General features: G+C 38.5%; 2 protein-coding genes across 3 annotated transcripts in view; both read left to right on the forward strand.

Annotated features, from left to right (window-relative positions):
* Positions 1 to 2,236, forward strand: part of cul3b (cullin 3b) — a 48,327-nt gene extending 46,091 nt beyond the window's left edge. The window contains exon 16 of the mRNA XM_081370542.1: positions 1,236 to 2,236. Coding sequence (XP_081226668.1) covers positions 1,236 to 1,367 — 132 coding nt within the window. The 3' untranslated portion in view covers positions 1,368 to 2,236. The remainder of the gene's footprint in view (positions 1 to 1,235) is intronic.
* Positions 2,237 to 3,138: 902 nt separating this feature from the next.
* fam124b (family with sequence similarity 124B) lies at positions 3,139 to 17,011 on the forward strand. Of its 2 annotated transcripts, none has more exons than XM_081370740.1 (4): positions 3,139 to 3,679; positions 4,829 to 4,866; positions 4,976 to 5,742; positions 14,654 to 17,011. In XM_081370740.1, exons 1-4 carry the CDS (start codon positions 3,651 to 3,653, stop codon positions 15,158 to 15,160), a joined length of 1,341 nt encoding a protein of 446 aa, XP_081226866.1. In that variant the 5' UTR covers positions 3,139 to 3,650; the 3' UTR covers positions 15,161 to 17,011. The 2 variants fall into 2 exon arrangements, with proteins under 2 accessions (XP_081226866.1, XP_081226865.1); XM_081370739.1 differs by having other exon boundaries at positions 3,375 to 3,563; positions 14,654 to 17,004.
* The last annotated feature ends 962 nt before the right edge of the window (positions 17,012 to 17,973 follow it).

A 17,973-nucleotide genomic window follows, 5' to 3' on the forward strand; every position in this document is an offset into this window, starting at 1 on the left:
CTCACCATAGTCACGGCTCAATCCGAGGGGCGGGATAAACGGCGATCTTTCAAATTCCCTCTGCACGCAATAGGACAGCGCTTCAACCAACCAGAGCGTTTTCCCAACAGCGGAGCTTAGTTGATATATTCAACTTTTGCCATATCTGGCCGGCAAAACGACGAACACATCTTCCTTTTTTTAAGAATGACTTAAGTGCTGTTCTTTGCTCTTTTCTCAAAGAAAAACTTAACTCCAAGTCCTCCAGAGTCGCGGCCAAAGCCGATTCGAAAGACCGTTGTTCTCCATCAGCAGCCGCCATTCTTTGTTTTCAAGTGGCAGCCGTCGCAACTCTGTCGTCATATGTTAAGCCCGCCCCCGCCTACTCTATACACGACGTGATTGGCCTGACCCAATTTAGGATTTTGCAGCTAGAAGGTCTATTGAGAGTTGCTAGACCCACCTGGCTGCGAAATACATTTTGCTGCCGCTAGGGTGCGTCTAGATTTCTAGGCTAGGTAATTGTGACTTTATCTCAGAATTCTGATATAAACGTGCAATTCTGAGGAGAAAATTTTATTTTTTTTCTCTGAGAAAAAAGTCAGAATTGTGAGATAAAAAGTCACCATTATCTTTTTAAATGTTTTATTCTGTGGTGGAAACAAGCTTCCAAATATTTGTCTATATGATCTATTTAAATATAGTAAAAAGTATAATGAAATATATAGCATATAAAAGCACAATGAAGTTGAGGTCTTCTGAAGTCTAGAGTAGGACAGCACAGTTCTGATCAATGATTAATCATCAGATCGGTTTTGTTCATGTACAGTTTTGATCAATATTACACGCAGACCTCTATTCATATTTTACTTGGAATCATATAATAAAAATAAGTTTTTCATAAATGCTTTGAAAACTTTGATGCAGTAATATTTTGTTGTTGTTCAGCCACGTTAAATTCACATATGACCCCAGCAATATAATGTAATATAATATGAGGTCTGATTAAACCCAAGCTTTCATTTCATATGAAGCAACACTTACGAGTGTCAGTGTGAACTTTGCTTTTATATATACTTCTATATTTTAATTTATACTTCATTCTGGCTTTATCTGAGAATAACGGTGATGTCTGTGGTTTTTGTGGGGGACGTAAAATAAGATCATCAACATGTTCAGTTTCACTGTATTCAGAAATGTTTTTTTGGACTTTTGCTTGTAGGACTTCAGTTTGTCTTGTGTGTTTTTGCCTTTAGGTAACCCAGCAGCTGAAGGCACGATTCCTCCCAAGTCCCGTGGTCATTAAAAAGCGTATTGAAGGACTAATTGAGAGAGAATACTTGGCAAGAACACCAGAAGATCGCAAAGTGTACACATATGTAGCATGAAGGAGCGAAGTTGAATCTGGCATGAAAGAGCGAGTGAGAGTGAGCAAGCAAGCATCGTTTTTGGGACTTAGTCACACACCTCACATGGGATGTTATTTTATTTTATTTTATGTCCTTTTTTTGCCTTTGTTGTCATTCGTACTGGGAATAAACTGAGAAGAAAACCTTGTTTTAAATTGTTCTTACCGATTCCCACAAGGCTTTCCACTGGATTAGATTCAAAGATTTTACAGAAGGTCTTGGTCTCTATGAGAGAATTTTTTTTTTTTGTGTGTGTGTGTGTCTGTCCCTTATAATCATACAACTAAATTAATAAAGTAAGTCACACAGTGTCCCATCATTGGATATCACTAAGAGCATTCATATCATTAGGAAATTCCCTCTGTTTTTTTTTTTTTTTTTTTCTGTTTTTTTCTTTTCTTCTATCTGTGTAAGTGAGTTTGGTTTATGGCACCTTATAGTTTGTTCAGGTTCTCATCTCTCCCTGCCGGTCGCCTGTGCTTTCCCTGTCAGATTGTCAGAGGGGACACAGGTGGACTTGCACAGCTTACAAAAAGGTGGTTTGGCTGTATTTTTTCCCTCGCAGTTTCCTTTTTTTTTTTTTTTTTTCATGTCTGACATGGCCAATTGTAAGATGACTTAAAAGCGTTTTATTTTAAAGGAATTCTTTTGAATGCAGTTTAAACAGATGGGGGAGCAGTTTGGGTTTTCAGCATTATTATATTTCAATGTGTATAAATTGTAAAATAACTGTTATTGTACTCGATGCTGAAGTGAACTGTACAGGGCCTTGTTTTCATCAATAAATGTAGAAAAAGAACGAAAAAAAAAAACAATAAAAGGATTGGCCGTTTTGGGTCAGACTGTTCGTCTTGCTCTAATCTTCACAATGGAGGCTCCTGGAAGTTAGAACATGAAAGAAGTGATAGCTGTGTGAAATTACACATTTCAACTCAACATTCAATTGTTCACACAACATTTTCTCATTCTTTTTATTCACATATAATCATTGAATAACGTACGTACGTACGTACATAAGAGTACATCAAATATGGTAAATGACCAGTGAAGGGAGTTCTCGCATAAAACACAAGCACTTTGGAGTTTCCAGAAGGACTAATAATGTTTGTTCTTGCACATAAAAGCATTGATCAATGTTTACAAGTGAATAAATTAAACATTTCTTTTTTCTTCAGAAGACCGCTAGATTCTTATGGATTAGATTTGCATTGTCTTTATCAACTTTGAAGCATGAAAGTTTTGATAGCATGGGTCTAGGACACCGTATATGCAGGTTTGGAATGGCATAAGTGTGTTGGGTTGCATCCCGTCCCGTATTTAAAGGTAAAATGATGCGTCCCGTATCAAATCTGTCTGTTTGTGAAGAATGAAGAAACAGAAAAAACTGAGACAGACTAAATCCAGAAGAACTGGGGCAACAAGTGCATACAAAAATCTCACTGGATTATTACAATTAATGTCAAAATGAATGTTTGGAAATGTGAAATGATATTTCCTACTGACACACTACATCAAAAATATAAATAACTGGCTTAAAAAACATTGTTTGGGGTGAAAATACTAACGTGCCAAAGACTTTTGCACAGTAGCGTACTGTATAATAATCCTGGCACATACAGTTTGAATGGGGATGAATGGGTGTCCCTTATTTTGCCACACTAAAGGTGGCAACCCTGCAAACATAGGCCTACTCCAGACAGCTTACTGCTTCAGAAGATGCTTTTTAAAGTCTCTGTATCGACTGTTTGTCTGTCTCACACACACACACACACACACACGCACGCACGTCCGATGACAGCATCTGCTCGGGTTCAGTCCCCTGTCCCTCGACTGTTATTGTGAAGAGCCCTTCCCCCGACTCCTGCTCACTCTTCAGCTGAGTTCTCGAAAGACACTTCATCTTGTAACGACTCCATCTAAAAGAGCTGTTATGGTGATATTTAGGGTTTTAGTTAGAGTGCCTCATCATCATAAATTATAAACGCTGAAGTGACGTCAGCGTGAACGCGACTCCCCGAACACAAACGGGTTTGTTCAGCGATCGCCGAAGATCTCGAGCATGTTTGAAGCGGGGTTTGCGCTCGAGTAAACGCACATTATGCTCCTCCGACAGCCGCTTCTCTTCACGGGCAGGACGGAGGATGAGACTGCGGACTCGGGCGCGGAGACTGCGGGGTGAGTTAGCGAAGAAAGCTAAAGATAAACTCACTTTTGTTTGCGTCTCTAAGGGGGAGAAACACGGTAACCGACAGCAGCCGATGAATGCTTAATGACGTCAGCAGCAACAAACGGTACATTGCAACAATACAAACAACTTTTTGCCTTCAAATATGCGCTATTTAATGCGGTTATCAAATAGTAAAGTCTAAATCACACAACTATTATTCGTTTGAATGCAACCTACCAAGAGTTATTTGTTTTGATTGAATGAACATTTGAATTAAACGGGAACACTTTACAATAAGGTTCATTAGTTAACATTAGTTGACCACCTTAGAATGAACAATATTACTTCTTCAGCATTTATTAATCTTAGTTAATATTAATTTCAACATTTACTTGTACGTTATTAAAATCATTATTTTTTAACATTAGTGCACTGTAAGAACTAACATAAACAAAGAATGAACAGCTGTATTTGTATTAACTAACATTAACAAAGATGAATAAATACTGTAACAAATGTATTGCACATTGTTAGTTCATGTTAATTGATACATTAATTCATGTTAACTAATGAACCTTATTGTAAAGTGTTACCAATTAAACTTTAAAGTTTTTAATGTTGTTTGGTTTCTGGGACACTGATGAAAATGATAATTAAAACCGGTTTCAGGAACTTACGCCATGCTAAAGGATGGATATCATTAGAACAGTATTAAACCCATTAAAATAAGTGTTTTTGGTTTCACTTTATTTTGATGGTTCCTTTAACACATTCTGTTGAGCATCACAATAAAGAGTTAGCAGATATTAATCAGATAATCTACTAATACTCTAATGACAGTTGACATTGCAAAGTAATTTATAGTCAAAAGAATGTTCAAAAGGGACCATCAAAAATAAAGGGTAACACTTTATTTCGATAGTCCGCTTTGCACATTCTACTAACTATAAGTAACTTTGCAACTTCATGTCAACTAACTGTCATTAGAGTGTCAGTAGATTATCTGATTAATATCTGCTAACGCTTTATTGTGATGCTCCCCAACAGATATTCTAATGACTATAAATAACTTGGCAACTACAAGTTAACTTATTCTTCTAACCCGAACCCTAACCATAACCTATCAGTCTACTGCAGTCTACTAATACTCTAATGAGAGTTAGCTGACATGTATTTGCAAAGGTACTTATAGTTAGTAGTAGAATGTCTAAAGTGGACTATCGAAATAAAGTGAAACCAAGTGTTTCTGTGTTGTTGCTGTTTTTTTCTTTAGATCTGACTGCAGTAAAATGTCATGCAGTAGCAGCAGCAGTAAGTCCATTTCCCATACATTACATTTAATAGGCTATCACATCAACAGCCAGGCGTGTGATTCTGCCAGATCTGTGATCTGATATGTTCCTGTCTGCCTGTGACACAGCTGACCTCGTGTCCAGCCCGGGTCAGGAGGAGCGTCTCCTGGTCACCCTGCACCTGCTCACCAACCCCGGGGACTCGCTCCTGCTCCAGCTCACTCTGGACCGCCTGCTCCGGTGGGTCCGGCCCGGTCTGCGCCTCTTCCGGGTGTCCGAGCGCGCCTGTCCCCTTCAGGACGACTCCAGGACTGACCTGTGCCCTGTCGGCAGCTTCCCCTCACTCGCGGTGACCATGTTCCTGCACGAGTCTTTCGGGGAGGAGCGTATCCTCAGGGTGCTGGACTTTCTGCAGCGCCCGCCCTGGCAGATCCACCACACGGAGAGCTTTGACGCCAACTCCCCGTCCAGCGCCCCACTGAGGCCCTACCTCCTGCCCAGCCGGGACTTCTCCAGCCTGGGCGCGGGGATGCCGGTGTGGGGGGTGCGGACGGTGCACTACGGAGAGGAGGTGGTGCGAGTGACTCTGCACAGCACCTATGATAACTTTGAGGACAGTGTGCGTTTGTACGAGACGATTCTGCGGAGGAGGGCGGAGGAGCAGAAGCCCGGGTTCGTCTGGTTCACTCTGCTCACAGAACCGGGCTTCAGCCTGCAGTTGGCCATCAAACAGCTCTCGCCTGGGGTCCGAGTGGAGCCGTGCTGCTCCGCCGTGCTGCAGTTCAGGGTGGGAGAGATTGGACAGCTCGTGCCCTTGCTGCCCAACACCTGCTCGCCCATCAGCTCGACCCGATGGCACACTGAAGACCTGGACGGCAACAAGATCCTCTTTCAGGTGGGGCAAGGGAATGTGTTCTGGTTTCTATATCCCCTCTTATACTGGCAAACAATGATGTAAACCTATGGGTTTCTTAAATATATGATATTTGACTTAAATTTTTTCTTTAGTTACTACAGCCAGCTATATCTATATATATATACAATATTATTGCGATACTCCAAAACATATGGTAAAAGGTTAACAATAAATGTACTGCTGAGTAGTGTTGCACGATGTATCGATACTTCAAAAGTATCGCGATACTCGGAAATTAAAAACGTCACGATACCTACATTTATCAGTATCGATACTTAAAAAAAAAAAAAAAGCCTCCCTATGGACGTCTGTGTTTTTTTCCTGACGCACGCAGCAAAGAACCTGCTGCTGTCAGTGTCATGTGACAAAACACTACAGAGATGGCTGCATGTGCGAGCATAATCGTTTATATACTGTCTATGAGCACAAGTGGTCCACGACTCGTAGAAAAAGATGACGCGAGGAGGAGTGACATATGGAAGTAAGTTGCCTACCTTGCTCTGTTGCACGGTGCACCGATACTTCAAAAGAAAACCGGAAATGAAATACGTCACGATTCCTTAATTTATTAGTAGGCTATCGCTTCTAAGAATGACCGCGTTCCAGATTTGTAAAGGCCTGACACACACTGGCTGCGTGTCGTGTCCGTTTTTATTTCGGCTCCCATGATGTTAACTGCCTGCGTGACACACGCGTCTGGGTGCAGCTCGAGACGCGCGGAAAACGCGTGCATTCTAGAAATCTATTTTTCACGCGACACGCACACGTGTTGGAAGCGTTTCCAGGCAAAATAGAATAGGAAAAGATGTTTCTATGTCATTTTGACACGAATACATATTAATCAATGACATTTTGATGTTTGAAAGATTTGACAAATACAATATAAAATGTAATTTAAAACATATGATCGATTTTCAAATATTCCCAGTGGGCATTTGATGTCAATTTGACATCAAATTGATGTCAAAATTACGTCAAGAAATTGGTCAAAAATGAAAATCAAATTGACGTCAAAGTGTTGATGTCAATTTGACGTCAAGAGTTTGACCTCTGCTGATGTCATTTTGCCAAACAAAAAGGTGAAACGCATGGCCGTACACTTATTACCAGCTTCACTTAAAACTAACCAGATTTACTTTATTTAATTTCCGGTTTAAATAAATATAATATTTAAATAGTTTAAAATATATTAAACATATTTTGATGACACCATGATGGTGGTTAGCGTTTGCTTTAGTTGTGCTCTTGACCCTTGACTCTTTAATATAAATTTTCTCTGGCTGCTATAACTGTGTGTTTATAAAGCACAACTGTTGTAGCTAAAAAAAGCCATGAGATCAGGAGATGTTGGCTGTTTATTGAAGATGATGACAATATCATCATGTAATTGCCTGAATCGCTGATCTTATTCAGTGTCTAATCTTTGGTTATATAGGACTTGTGATTTTAATGTTGTATTATAATATAAGCCATTTAATTTAACAGCATGAGAATAATGTTTTTTTTTAATTAATAAAGGATTTTAAAAACATTTAATGCATTAAACTTAACATTATTACTTAGCTATCAAGAATCAGTGTATGACTCTCAACAATGGTGACAATCAATGAAATGCTTCATGCTGCAGTGCATGCTGGGTACCACCAATCAAAACTCACCCATATCTCCCAGCATGCATTGCAGCTTTAATAAATTATGCAGCTGGAGTTGATCTGATTATCTGGATATTTTGTTTGATTGTCACCATTGTTGAGATTCATACGGTGTTTCTTGATGTCTGTGTGCGTCTAATTAATGCCATAGATGACAGGGTTTTGTGCACTAAATAGTTTTTAAAAACCAAGTACATTATTTGATAAACAACACTGCTAGACATGCTGTAGAATCAAATTACTTCTGTCATGAATAAAACCGCTTTTAAACCACAAATCCCATATAATCAAAGCATTAGACACTGAACATGATCAGGGATTCAGGCAGTTACATGATGATTTCATCAATAAACAGCCAACATCTCCTGATCTCAGTTTCTGGTGGCTTTTTTTAGCTACAACAGTTGTGCTTTATAAACACACAGTTATAGCAGCCAGAGAAAAGGGTCAAGAGCACAACTAAAGCAAACGCTAACCACCATCATGGTGTCATCAAAATATGTTTAATATATTTTAAACTATTTAAATATTATATTTATTTAAACCGGAAATTAAATAAAGTAAATCTGGTTAGTTTAAGTGAAGCTGGTAATAAGTGTACGGCCATGCGTTTCACCTTTTTGTTTGGCAAAATGACATCAGCAGAGGTCAAACTCTTGACGTCAAATTGACATCAACACTTTGACGTCAATTTGATTTTCATTTTTGACCAATTTCTTGACGTAATTTTGACATCAATTTGATGTCAAATTGACATCAAGGTGCCCGCTGGGTTGCACCTCTCAATACTGAACGAATTATTCTGTAGCCTATTTTGCAGTCAACACTGCCGACGTTGTCTTTGCTGCTATATATATTTATGTTTAACATGAAGTATAGGCCTTCCACAACTCTCTCCCCACGTCAAATATATCACCAATAAGGCTTATCATACCAGTATTAAACATTGTTTAATATAATCGCTGTTCATATTTTTATTCAAAGTTCAGAATCAAGATAAAGCTCTTGTGTTTCTTATGATAAATGAGATAATGCTGCTAAATGTATATTTTTTTTTACCTTGAATGTCATTGCTCTAATTTATTTTTTATATTTTGATATTTCATATTTTGTTCAAATGTTTAATATATCTGCTGTTCATATGTTCATTTATTAGTGTGTTATATGATTAAATGTTGTCCCGGTTTTAAAATAAAGCACAGCAATGATATTTGAGAGTGTTTCTCCCTTTTCAGGAAAAGTATCGAAAAAGTATCGAAATCGCAATACTTGACTTGGTATCGGTATCGAAACAATAATTTTGGTATCGTGACAACACTACTGCTGAGTAAAATGGTAAATTTGGTGTTATATTGTGGGTGTAAATGAATAGGCTTGGACTTGGTGCTGGAAACCCAAAACACGGGACAATAGAGACACCAGAATAAAAATATTCATCATTCTGAAGCTGAAAACACAGAATTATTTTAGACGAATATGCTTGAACTCTGTCACTGACTAGATATATTTATAATAACGTAGGCCACTTTTTACTGGTAACAGAAGTTATTTGGCATAATCAGGACCCACAAATATTCCCCCATTGCATTATTAGGCTATATACATATACAGGTTAAGCTATATATACTGAATATTTTTATTAATCAAGTCACCTTTATTTATATAGCGCTTTTTACAATACAGATTGTTTCAACGCAGCTTCACAGTGATAAACAGGAAAATACCAATCAATGATGCAAACTTTTCAAATTCAAAATCTGCCATAAAGCAGCTCTAACAAAATATTCTGTGTCATTATTCAGTTCATTCAATAACCGTATAAAGTTCAATTATGAAATGAATTCAATTCAGCTATAAGCAGCTCGACAGAAGACAATAGTGTCATTATTAATTTTGAGTCAGTTTAATGTTGATTCAATTTTATGGAGCGAAATATGTGCCATAATTTAACAAACAAATCCAGCATTTTGCAAACAAACTCAATCTACTTCGCAAAGGAAAACTCGACTCGCAAACAAACTCAATCTACTTCGCAAAGGAAAACTCGACTCGCAAACAAACTCGATCCGCTTTGCAAAGGAAATCTCGACTCGCAAACAAAAAGAAACCAATGTGAAAGCACAAAGGTCACAAATGCGTCCAGGCAGATTTTCTCACAAATGCGTGCAGGCAGATTTTCTCACAAATGCGTGCAGGCAGATTTTCTCACAAATGCAGTTGAGCAACTTCCTCTTCTAAAACAGTAGATGGCGCTAAACTATAGGCTAATTTAGCGCTAGTCTCCCGGGAGAAGCACTGATTTGAAACTTGCCTTTGCCTACAGCTGAGGAAAATGACCGGTGAACGGGTGTGTTTCTGTCTTATTTGATCTATAATTAACCTTTTTGAGGTTTTCTCTTGCCAAACGTTTATTGCATATCTAGACAGAAATCCACATTAGCACTTAGTAGCACTTCACTCTCTAGGATCGGGGAATCTATAAGCTGAAAGCTCTGCCATCTTGCTTTTTGTCATTTTTTTCTGCATCGGACTCATGCGAAATTACTAAATTAGTGATTATGTCTACACTTGAATGAATCTATTTCTTTCGTTCTCCATAAATTAATGAGAACATTTAATTTAATTGAAAGGAGGCTCCCACTTATTTATTTATTTAGCCTAGTTGGAATTCAGTCAGCTTAACAATTAATGTAATAAAATAATTAATGCAAAAAACAAACAAACAAACAAAAAAACAATATACAATTGTTTCTTATCTTGCCTGTGACGTAGCCTATGCAGTGCCCAAATTATTATTTTGGACACACAAATGAAACCCGCCGCTCAATTAAATGAAATGTTCTCATTCATTTATGGAGAACGAAAGAAATAGATTCGTTCAAGTGTAGACATTAGGCATGTGCCGGTATTCGGTAATGCGATAAATCGCGGTAATGAAAATGCACGATATTGTTATCGTGGGCACTTCAAAATACCGTGAAAAATAATAGATCAGAATTTATATTTATAGAACGCGTATTAGCTTATTTTCCATCAACCGCTTAAACAAACACTGCGTATGCTGCGCGAAACACGTGCGCGCTCTGATGTAAACAATCCCCACATGTATTAGCACTGTGTGCATGCGGCGCAGTGCGCACTCTAGTCTAATGTAAACAACCCTCACATGGAGAAGAAGCATGGCGGAAGGAGGCACGCTGCCGACGATTTATCCCCCTTCTAAAAGCAGAGCTGTCAATACGCATTCAGCGTGAGACTCACGCAATTTACACTTTTCAAACGCTCTCGCGCCACATGCAGTTTCTCACGCAGAGAAAAATCGCGGAGCAAAGAGGACACGGAGACCGACAGACTAGACAGAGCAGGTTATTATGGTATGAAAACAATTCTCAGCTCTCATGTTCTGTCCATTTTATTACGAAATTCAGACAATAAATACTGTTTTGGTGCTTGTAAATGTGACTTGACAGATCACTGTAGCGCCTCAGTTCAACCGATCATCTGTTACTTTTTATTTAAAGTTACAGTAGGCTACAACTTACCGAAAGGTATGCCTCATACATAATATCGATCATTCAGTGTTTTTCAACCACGGAAAGAGGTTAATAAAACTGCAGGTGAACAATTATGTCACAGAACGTTACATTTACCTCAGGAAAGCCATTTAATGACCAACACGTTAGTTGACTAGACAAAAATAGCTATAGAGAGGAGTATTTTGCACAATATGTGCACTATATTACATTTTTATTATATTTTTACTTGTGTCATAATTGTTATTACAATGAAAACCAAATTATATTTAATTTAATTAGTTAATTTTTAACCTTTAATAATACCAGCTGACAGGGCTCTCTGTATGTTTAAAGCATTATGTGAGATATATTTTTTCTTGAGAAAAATTAACGTCTATCTACTGTAGCCTACCTAATATTTATCCAAAAAGTCAATACTGAATCAAGATTGAAATCAAATCCCAAGAATTGAAAGCGTGAAAATTGTGTAAAATTCTATTTAGTTACCAAATGTTTTGACAATCACTATTGTAATGTTTTTATTAAAAAACTATTAGTAGTTTTTTTTCTACATCCCCCCCACCAATCCATTCATTTCTCTTGAGCAATTAAAATATCGTGATAATACCGTATACCGTGGTAAAAACTCAATCAATTAATCGCAGCATGAAAAGTTGATACCGGCACATGCCTAGTAGACATAATCATTAATTTATGGTGCTAATGTGGATTTCTGTCTAGATATGCAATAAACGTTTGGCAAGAGAAAACCTCAAAAAGGTTCATTATAGATCAAATAAGACAGAAACACACCCGTTCACCGGTCATTTTCCTCAGCTGTAGGCAAAGGCAAGTTTCAAATCAGTGCTTCTCCTGGGAGACTAGCGCTAAATTAGCCTATAGTTTAGCGCCATCTACTGTTTTAGAGGAGGAAGTTGCTCAACTGCATTTGTGAGAAAATCTGCCTGGACGCATTTGTGAGAAAATCTGCCTGGACGCATTTGTGAGAAAATCTGCCAGGACGCATTTGTGAGAAAATCTGCCTTCACGCATTTGTGAGAAAATCTGCCTTCACGCATTTGTGAGAAAATCTGCCTGCACCCATTTGTGAGAAAATCTGCCTGGACGCATTTGTGAGAAAATCTGCCTGCACGCATTTGTGAGAAAATCTGCCTGGACGCATTTGTGAGAAAATCTGCCTGCACGCATTTGTGACCTTTGTGCTTGCACATTGCTTTCTGTTTGTTTGCGATGATTTCCTTTGCAAAGCGGATCGAGTTTGTTTGCGAGTCGAGTTTTCCTTTGCGAAGTAGATTGAGTTTGTTTGCGAGTCGAGTTTTCCTTTGCAAAGTAGATTGTGTTTGTTTGCAAAATGCTGGATTTGTTTGTTAAATTATGGCACATATTTCGCTCCATACAATTTAGTTCAATGACAGTGTGGATGTCACAAAATTTGTCATTTATGAAACAAACTCTAATCAGCTATTTTGTCTAATTATTTTGTCAAAAGACCAAGTCATCTCAAGTCAAAGGTTGTATGCTGCAGGTTGTGGTATATGCACAGTGTATTTGCTTGATAATTCATATTATAATATGTCAAGCATTATTGTTTAAAGGGACACCCAAAATTGAAAAGTCTGTCATCATTTACTAATGTCGTTTTAAACCTGTACAAGACATTTTTAAGAATGTTGGTTACCAAACAGTTTTGAGACTTTTTATTTATTTATAAATGATGGATGATATACATGACAGATTCCATCAGTGTAAGACCATGCAGTGTAAAATATGCTGAGAATGACCAATGAGAGTGTTTCCCAAAACCTGAATTTAGAAGTAGCCTATTTCAACTGCATTCAGCTGACATCTCTTTAATATTCATCTAGAGTTTTTTAGAGTTAGCGAAATGCACATTCATTCAAGGGTGCAACAAGCAATAAAACGTGAGAGGTTGTGTTGATATGAATATAAATGTTAATGCGATCATGATGATGAATGCTATTTAGTTTAATGCACTTGGAGGAGCTGGAGGCCGTATTGTGTATTTATTGCTTTCATACAATATATTTTAAGTAAAGAAAAACGAATCAAAGAAACCCTGAAACGTAAAAGAAAAAAAGTGATTTTCCTGAAAGGGACTTTTGCTTTAACCTGTGTGTGTGAGTGCGTGTGTGCTATTTATCACAAATTTTGATATAATTTTCCTAAATTTATCTGCTACATATTAAGGTTGTTTTGAAATTGTCAACTTATCCCACACCGCGCTTATGTGACAAACTACGCTGACTGAAAACATGGACATAAAGGTTACATTTTGTACATGCATTTATTTTAAAGTTGATGTATGTATCTGTTCAGAAATATTTCTAAACCTTACCCCAACTGCACCCCATTAGGAAATTTTAGATTTTTAAAGAAAGTCTATTGTTCTAAAACAGCAAATAGCAAGCAAATAATTTGGAAATAATTGAATAAATGTATAAAAGCCATAAACGCATCAAGGATGCATAAAAGTGTCTAGAGAGTGACCTTCTGCAACCTAAAATAACTTCACAAATTGAAGTCCGCAAGACCACACGTGTACATTATTTTGGGACAGGGCCAGTCACATCAAATGTCATTGTTTCTCATGTTTTGCAACCAAATTTTGTAGATGTCAAGCCTGACGTAACTATATTGTAAATATTTTCTATATTTGACTGAGAGTTGCGGAGGGAACAATGAATAATGTATCATCCTTCCCTCACACTTTGTAACACATCTTTCCCTTGCGGGTCAAAATAGACCCTAAGCCCTAAAATTATTTTTGTCCAGAAAGTTTATTTCATTTTTTATAATATTTTGTTCAAAATTTGTATGCATTTTTTTGGGAGATTTTTTATTTTATTTGTATTTTTCATTTACCTTTAAATGACTAGATTTGATCAATAAATAATAAATAAATAATAATTTAAGCACATTCCTCACATTCTTTCAACTTAAATTCAAAATAACTCACAATTTCATGCAGAACTTTTAATTCAGCTCAAAATATCTTATATTGGGTGTCTTTGCCGACCTCTTGTGGAAAAAAAAGAAATATAACATGCTATTTAATTATTCTTGCCACTAGATGGCCTTATAGCTCTATATGGAGCAAATGAGCTGTTCTGCTGGGTGCTAAAGTCAGTTTCTTCAGGATGCATTCAGATACACATGTAGACTTTATAAAACTAATTTTGGTATAGTTTCAGCATTTTTTGTTTGAATTTTGAGCATTTTTAGGTTGTTCTATGTGTACTGAAGCATTCCTCGCATTCCATTAATTCCTGAGGGGGTCAAATTTACCCACGAGGGAAGGATTTGTTACTTTTTTTAAATTCAACCACAAAACACCTCGAATCCATTACATTTTTTTTCTTCGTGTGTGTGTGTGTCGTGTGGTCTTTCGATAAAAGTCCTAGGGTCTTGGACCCCTCTGATGAACACTCAATTAAAAAATCTAAACGAGTTTGGGGTCAAAATGACCCGAGGGAAGGATGAGGGTAATCAATTACACAAAGCTACCATGCAAGTATAATGTACGATTATATATCTTTATACTTTTTGTGGTAAAACATAGTATAGTGTGGTTTTGGAATGACTCGAGGGTAAAGTAAATAGTGCCAGCTTTTTCTTTTAATGGCAACTGTTCCTTAAAATTGCAAATTGTGTTGAACTGATAAAGTGTGGCCTCTTCTGCAGGTTCGCGCGCCAGCTCAACCCCAGGCGCTCGTCACGTCTGCGTTTCCCCTGAGCTGTCCCAGGATGCAGCTGAGGAACGGGGCGGCTGCCACCTCCCCCTGCAGGAGGCCGTCCCGTGTGAAGGAGCAGTCTGTGGGACGGTGTCCTCGAGGGTTGAGGTCAGTGGCGTGTGGTCGGGAGAGTGTGGGATCAGACGGCACCTGCAGCACTCCTCCGGGAAGCTCCTGTTACTCGTCCCAGCGCAGCAGCCCGGCAGGCCAGTCTGTGAACTGGTGTGAGCCGGCGGTAACCTCTGACACCTCTACATCATGCCTTCTGCTGGAAGAGGAGGAGCCTGAGACCAACGTGGACACGGGTTGTGCTGTAGGAGTGTCTGCGCTGGTGACCCTGTCCCGGGACCTGAAACATGTGCTGTCTGAGCCGCAGTGGACGTCTGAAGCAGAGATTCGCGCTTCTCCGTGTCAGAGTCACCATCAACACGCACAAGCCGAAGAGTTCTTCATTTGACCATTCCCATTGGAAAAGCAGCACATATTTACATGAATCATTTGGCAGATGCTTTTATCCAAAGCGACTTAAGGCCCCGATATAATTAATTTCTTGTTCTTTACTCAAGGGTAAAAAGAAGTTACTGAACATCCCGAAACCGCCCACGCTGCTGAGAGCGGCGTTTAGATGAATATGCAAATATGTGCTGCACGCTTTCCTCTCAATAGCAAAAATAAACACAACAAAAATGACAGCGGTGAGAAAACAGTAGTCAAGAAAGCATCTGATCATAGCGATCTGGATATGTTTGCACAAGCTCTGCAATTCAGCACTCCAGTAAAGTCACATCACCTTTATTAATATAGCACTTTATACAATAGATTGCTTAGAAGCAAGCAGGTATACAGTATTAAACATGGAGCAACTGTCAGTGTGTCTTTAAATAAGAATTACAACTTATTTTTCTAATATAAAGCAGTGTGTTCATGTTTTTACTCGACGGAGTCAACAGAAGAAATGAACTGGAGAAGATTTCCTTGTCAAAGAAGGCGGAGCCTCAGCAACACACACACACACACACACACACACACACACACACACACACACACACACACCTATTACATCATCGCCACCGACCAATGGTAGTTCGTTTACCAGCCGGAGCAAACTTTTCCCTAAAGTTTCTGTAAACCTGTTTTGAACTCCTGAAACAAACTAATTTGGTTCTGGCCTGTTTTTTTTTTAGAAATGACGTCTCACCAGTTCATTCTTCGATTTATGCTTGAAGTGCATCGGCGCCTTTACAGTGCATTCAGTTCATTGTATCAGTTCATGCATTCCCTTTCATGGTCGATTACGTAATATCAATATATGATCATTTAATATAATTTCTTAACTGAATTTTGTCTTTTGCATAGGCTATAATAGTTCAAAAGTCCATGTTTGAAATGATTCTATTTTCCATTATCAACACAACTATTTCATTTAGATGAATTGTTAAACATGAAGTCGATATTTAAATTTCCAGAATATCTTTTGGTATGTCCCCCTTTAGCTTTAAATGGACTCCACATGAAAGGAAACGCATACAACATAGGATTTTGTGAATAGTATTTTAGTGGTGTTGAAATTGTCAGATGATGTAATGTTAGTGTCAGTTTAATCAGAACACACATTGAGAACGTTGTTCAGGATGTGTTCAAAAAGGAATACTAGTAAAGAAATCCTACTAATAGGAGTACCGCTTAGAGAATAGTTTTTAGTTTTTTAAATATCATTTGAAATTTCCTCATGCATTCTGCTCCGGTTGAATACTACACATCCTGCCAAATGTCATGGATCATCCTGGATTCCTGAAGTCCTGCTCCGGGAGGGTCACTGTCCTGCAGAGTTTAACACCCCTGAACCAGCCGATCAAGCTCTGACGAGAAACTTCAGACGGGTGTGTTGAGGCAAACTCTGCAGGACACCTCTGCTGTAGTGCATGAGCCAAATATGATTTACTTGTTAAAGTTGTAAACAGACATTGTATATAATGTAGCTAGTAAACCCTAGATAGCAGGTTTTATGTTATTCTGTACACAGCACTGTATTTGTCTCAGAACTATTATAGTATGTCCACTAAATTATTATTACCACTAAAAATGAAATCTCAGCAGGAAAAAATACTTTTTAGAGTGTATTTGGATATTTGACTGCAATTTTATGAAATGTGTAATTAAATATATAGTACTTTGTATTTCATTACAGTTATTACATGTCAAATAATTTCATTGTATGTTGGTAGCAAACTAATTTAATAATTATGTATGAAGGATGTTTGGAATAAACTAGAGAAGTGTTGTTTGATGTAATAGACTCAGAAATCACAAATTTGTCTGTTTCTTTTTCTTGGCTGCTTACATCTGTTCTTCTTTCTTTATGTTTTCAAATTTGTCTAAATGTGTTCCACGAGTGATGATATTTTGACTTTCCATCTGTTTTATGAGGCTGTATGTTAGCCAGATCTGCTGTCTCAGCCTCCGGCTGCTTCTGAAACAGAAAGCTGCGTTCTAGGATCTCGGCTGCCATTGAATAACGCCTCAATCTGGAGAATCCTTGAGCTTTCACTTCAAATTTTCACGCCTGACTGTGGAGGAAACCTTTCTGACACACTAGACAGTCTCGTTCTAGTGTTCAGGGTTAAGGAGGAGTCTAGATGCCTCAGAAGGACACAGTCTCACTGGGATGAAGCGCCTACAATGTCATCTTTAACATTTGAGCACTCAGCATCACTCTACACCAAGGCTGAATTTATTTGTAAAAACAGTAATATTGTGAAATGTCATTAAAATTTACCTGTGCAGAAACATCTCATGGATGCACTGGGACGCATCCTCATACACCCTCACCCAGGCGACCCAGCCGGGGTTGATCAAACCCCAACTTGCATCCCTGTAGCAGTCCACGGATCAGCCCTCTTAATCCAAAGCCACCTTGTGGCTTTCTCTGCGGCTTCGTTCGCGGATTGAATGGCCCTTTTCTTGGCCGCCCCTGTAATGCCCAAACGACTGAGGACCTTGCAAAGTGAACGTCCTGCAAAGCCTCTACAGCCGACTTCTATAGGCTCATAGAAGGTTTTCCAGCCTCTTTCCCTGCACTCCTCAACCAGCTCCTGGTACTTAGCACGTTTCCTCTCATTGGCTTCCTCAATACGCTCTTCCCAGGGCACCGTATGATCCAGTTCCAGTATGATCAGATGTTTTGAAACCTCGGAGGTAACTATCATGTCTGGGCGGAGCCTTGTTGTTGCAATGTTCTGAGGGAACCTCAGCTGTTTTTCCAGGTCGACC

This window comes from Scardinius erythrophthalmus (assembly GCF_964197995.2).
Source record: "Scardinius erythrophthalmus genome assembly, chromosome: 7".
Lineage (NCBI taxonomy): Eukaryota > Metazoa > Chordata > Actinopteri > Cypriniformes > Leuciscidae > Scardinius > Scardinius erythrophthalmus.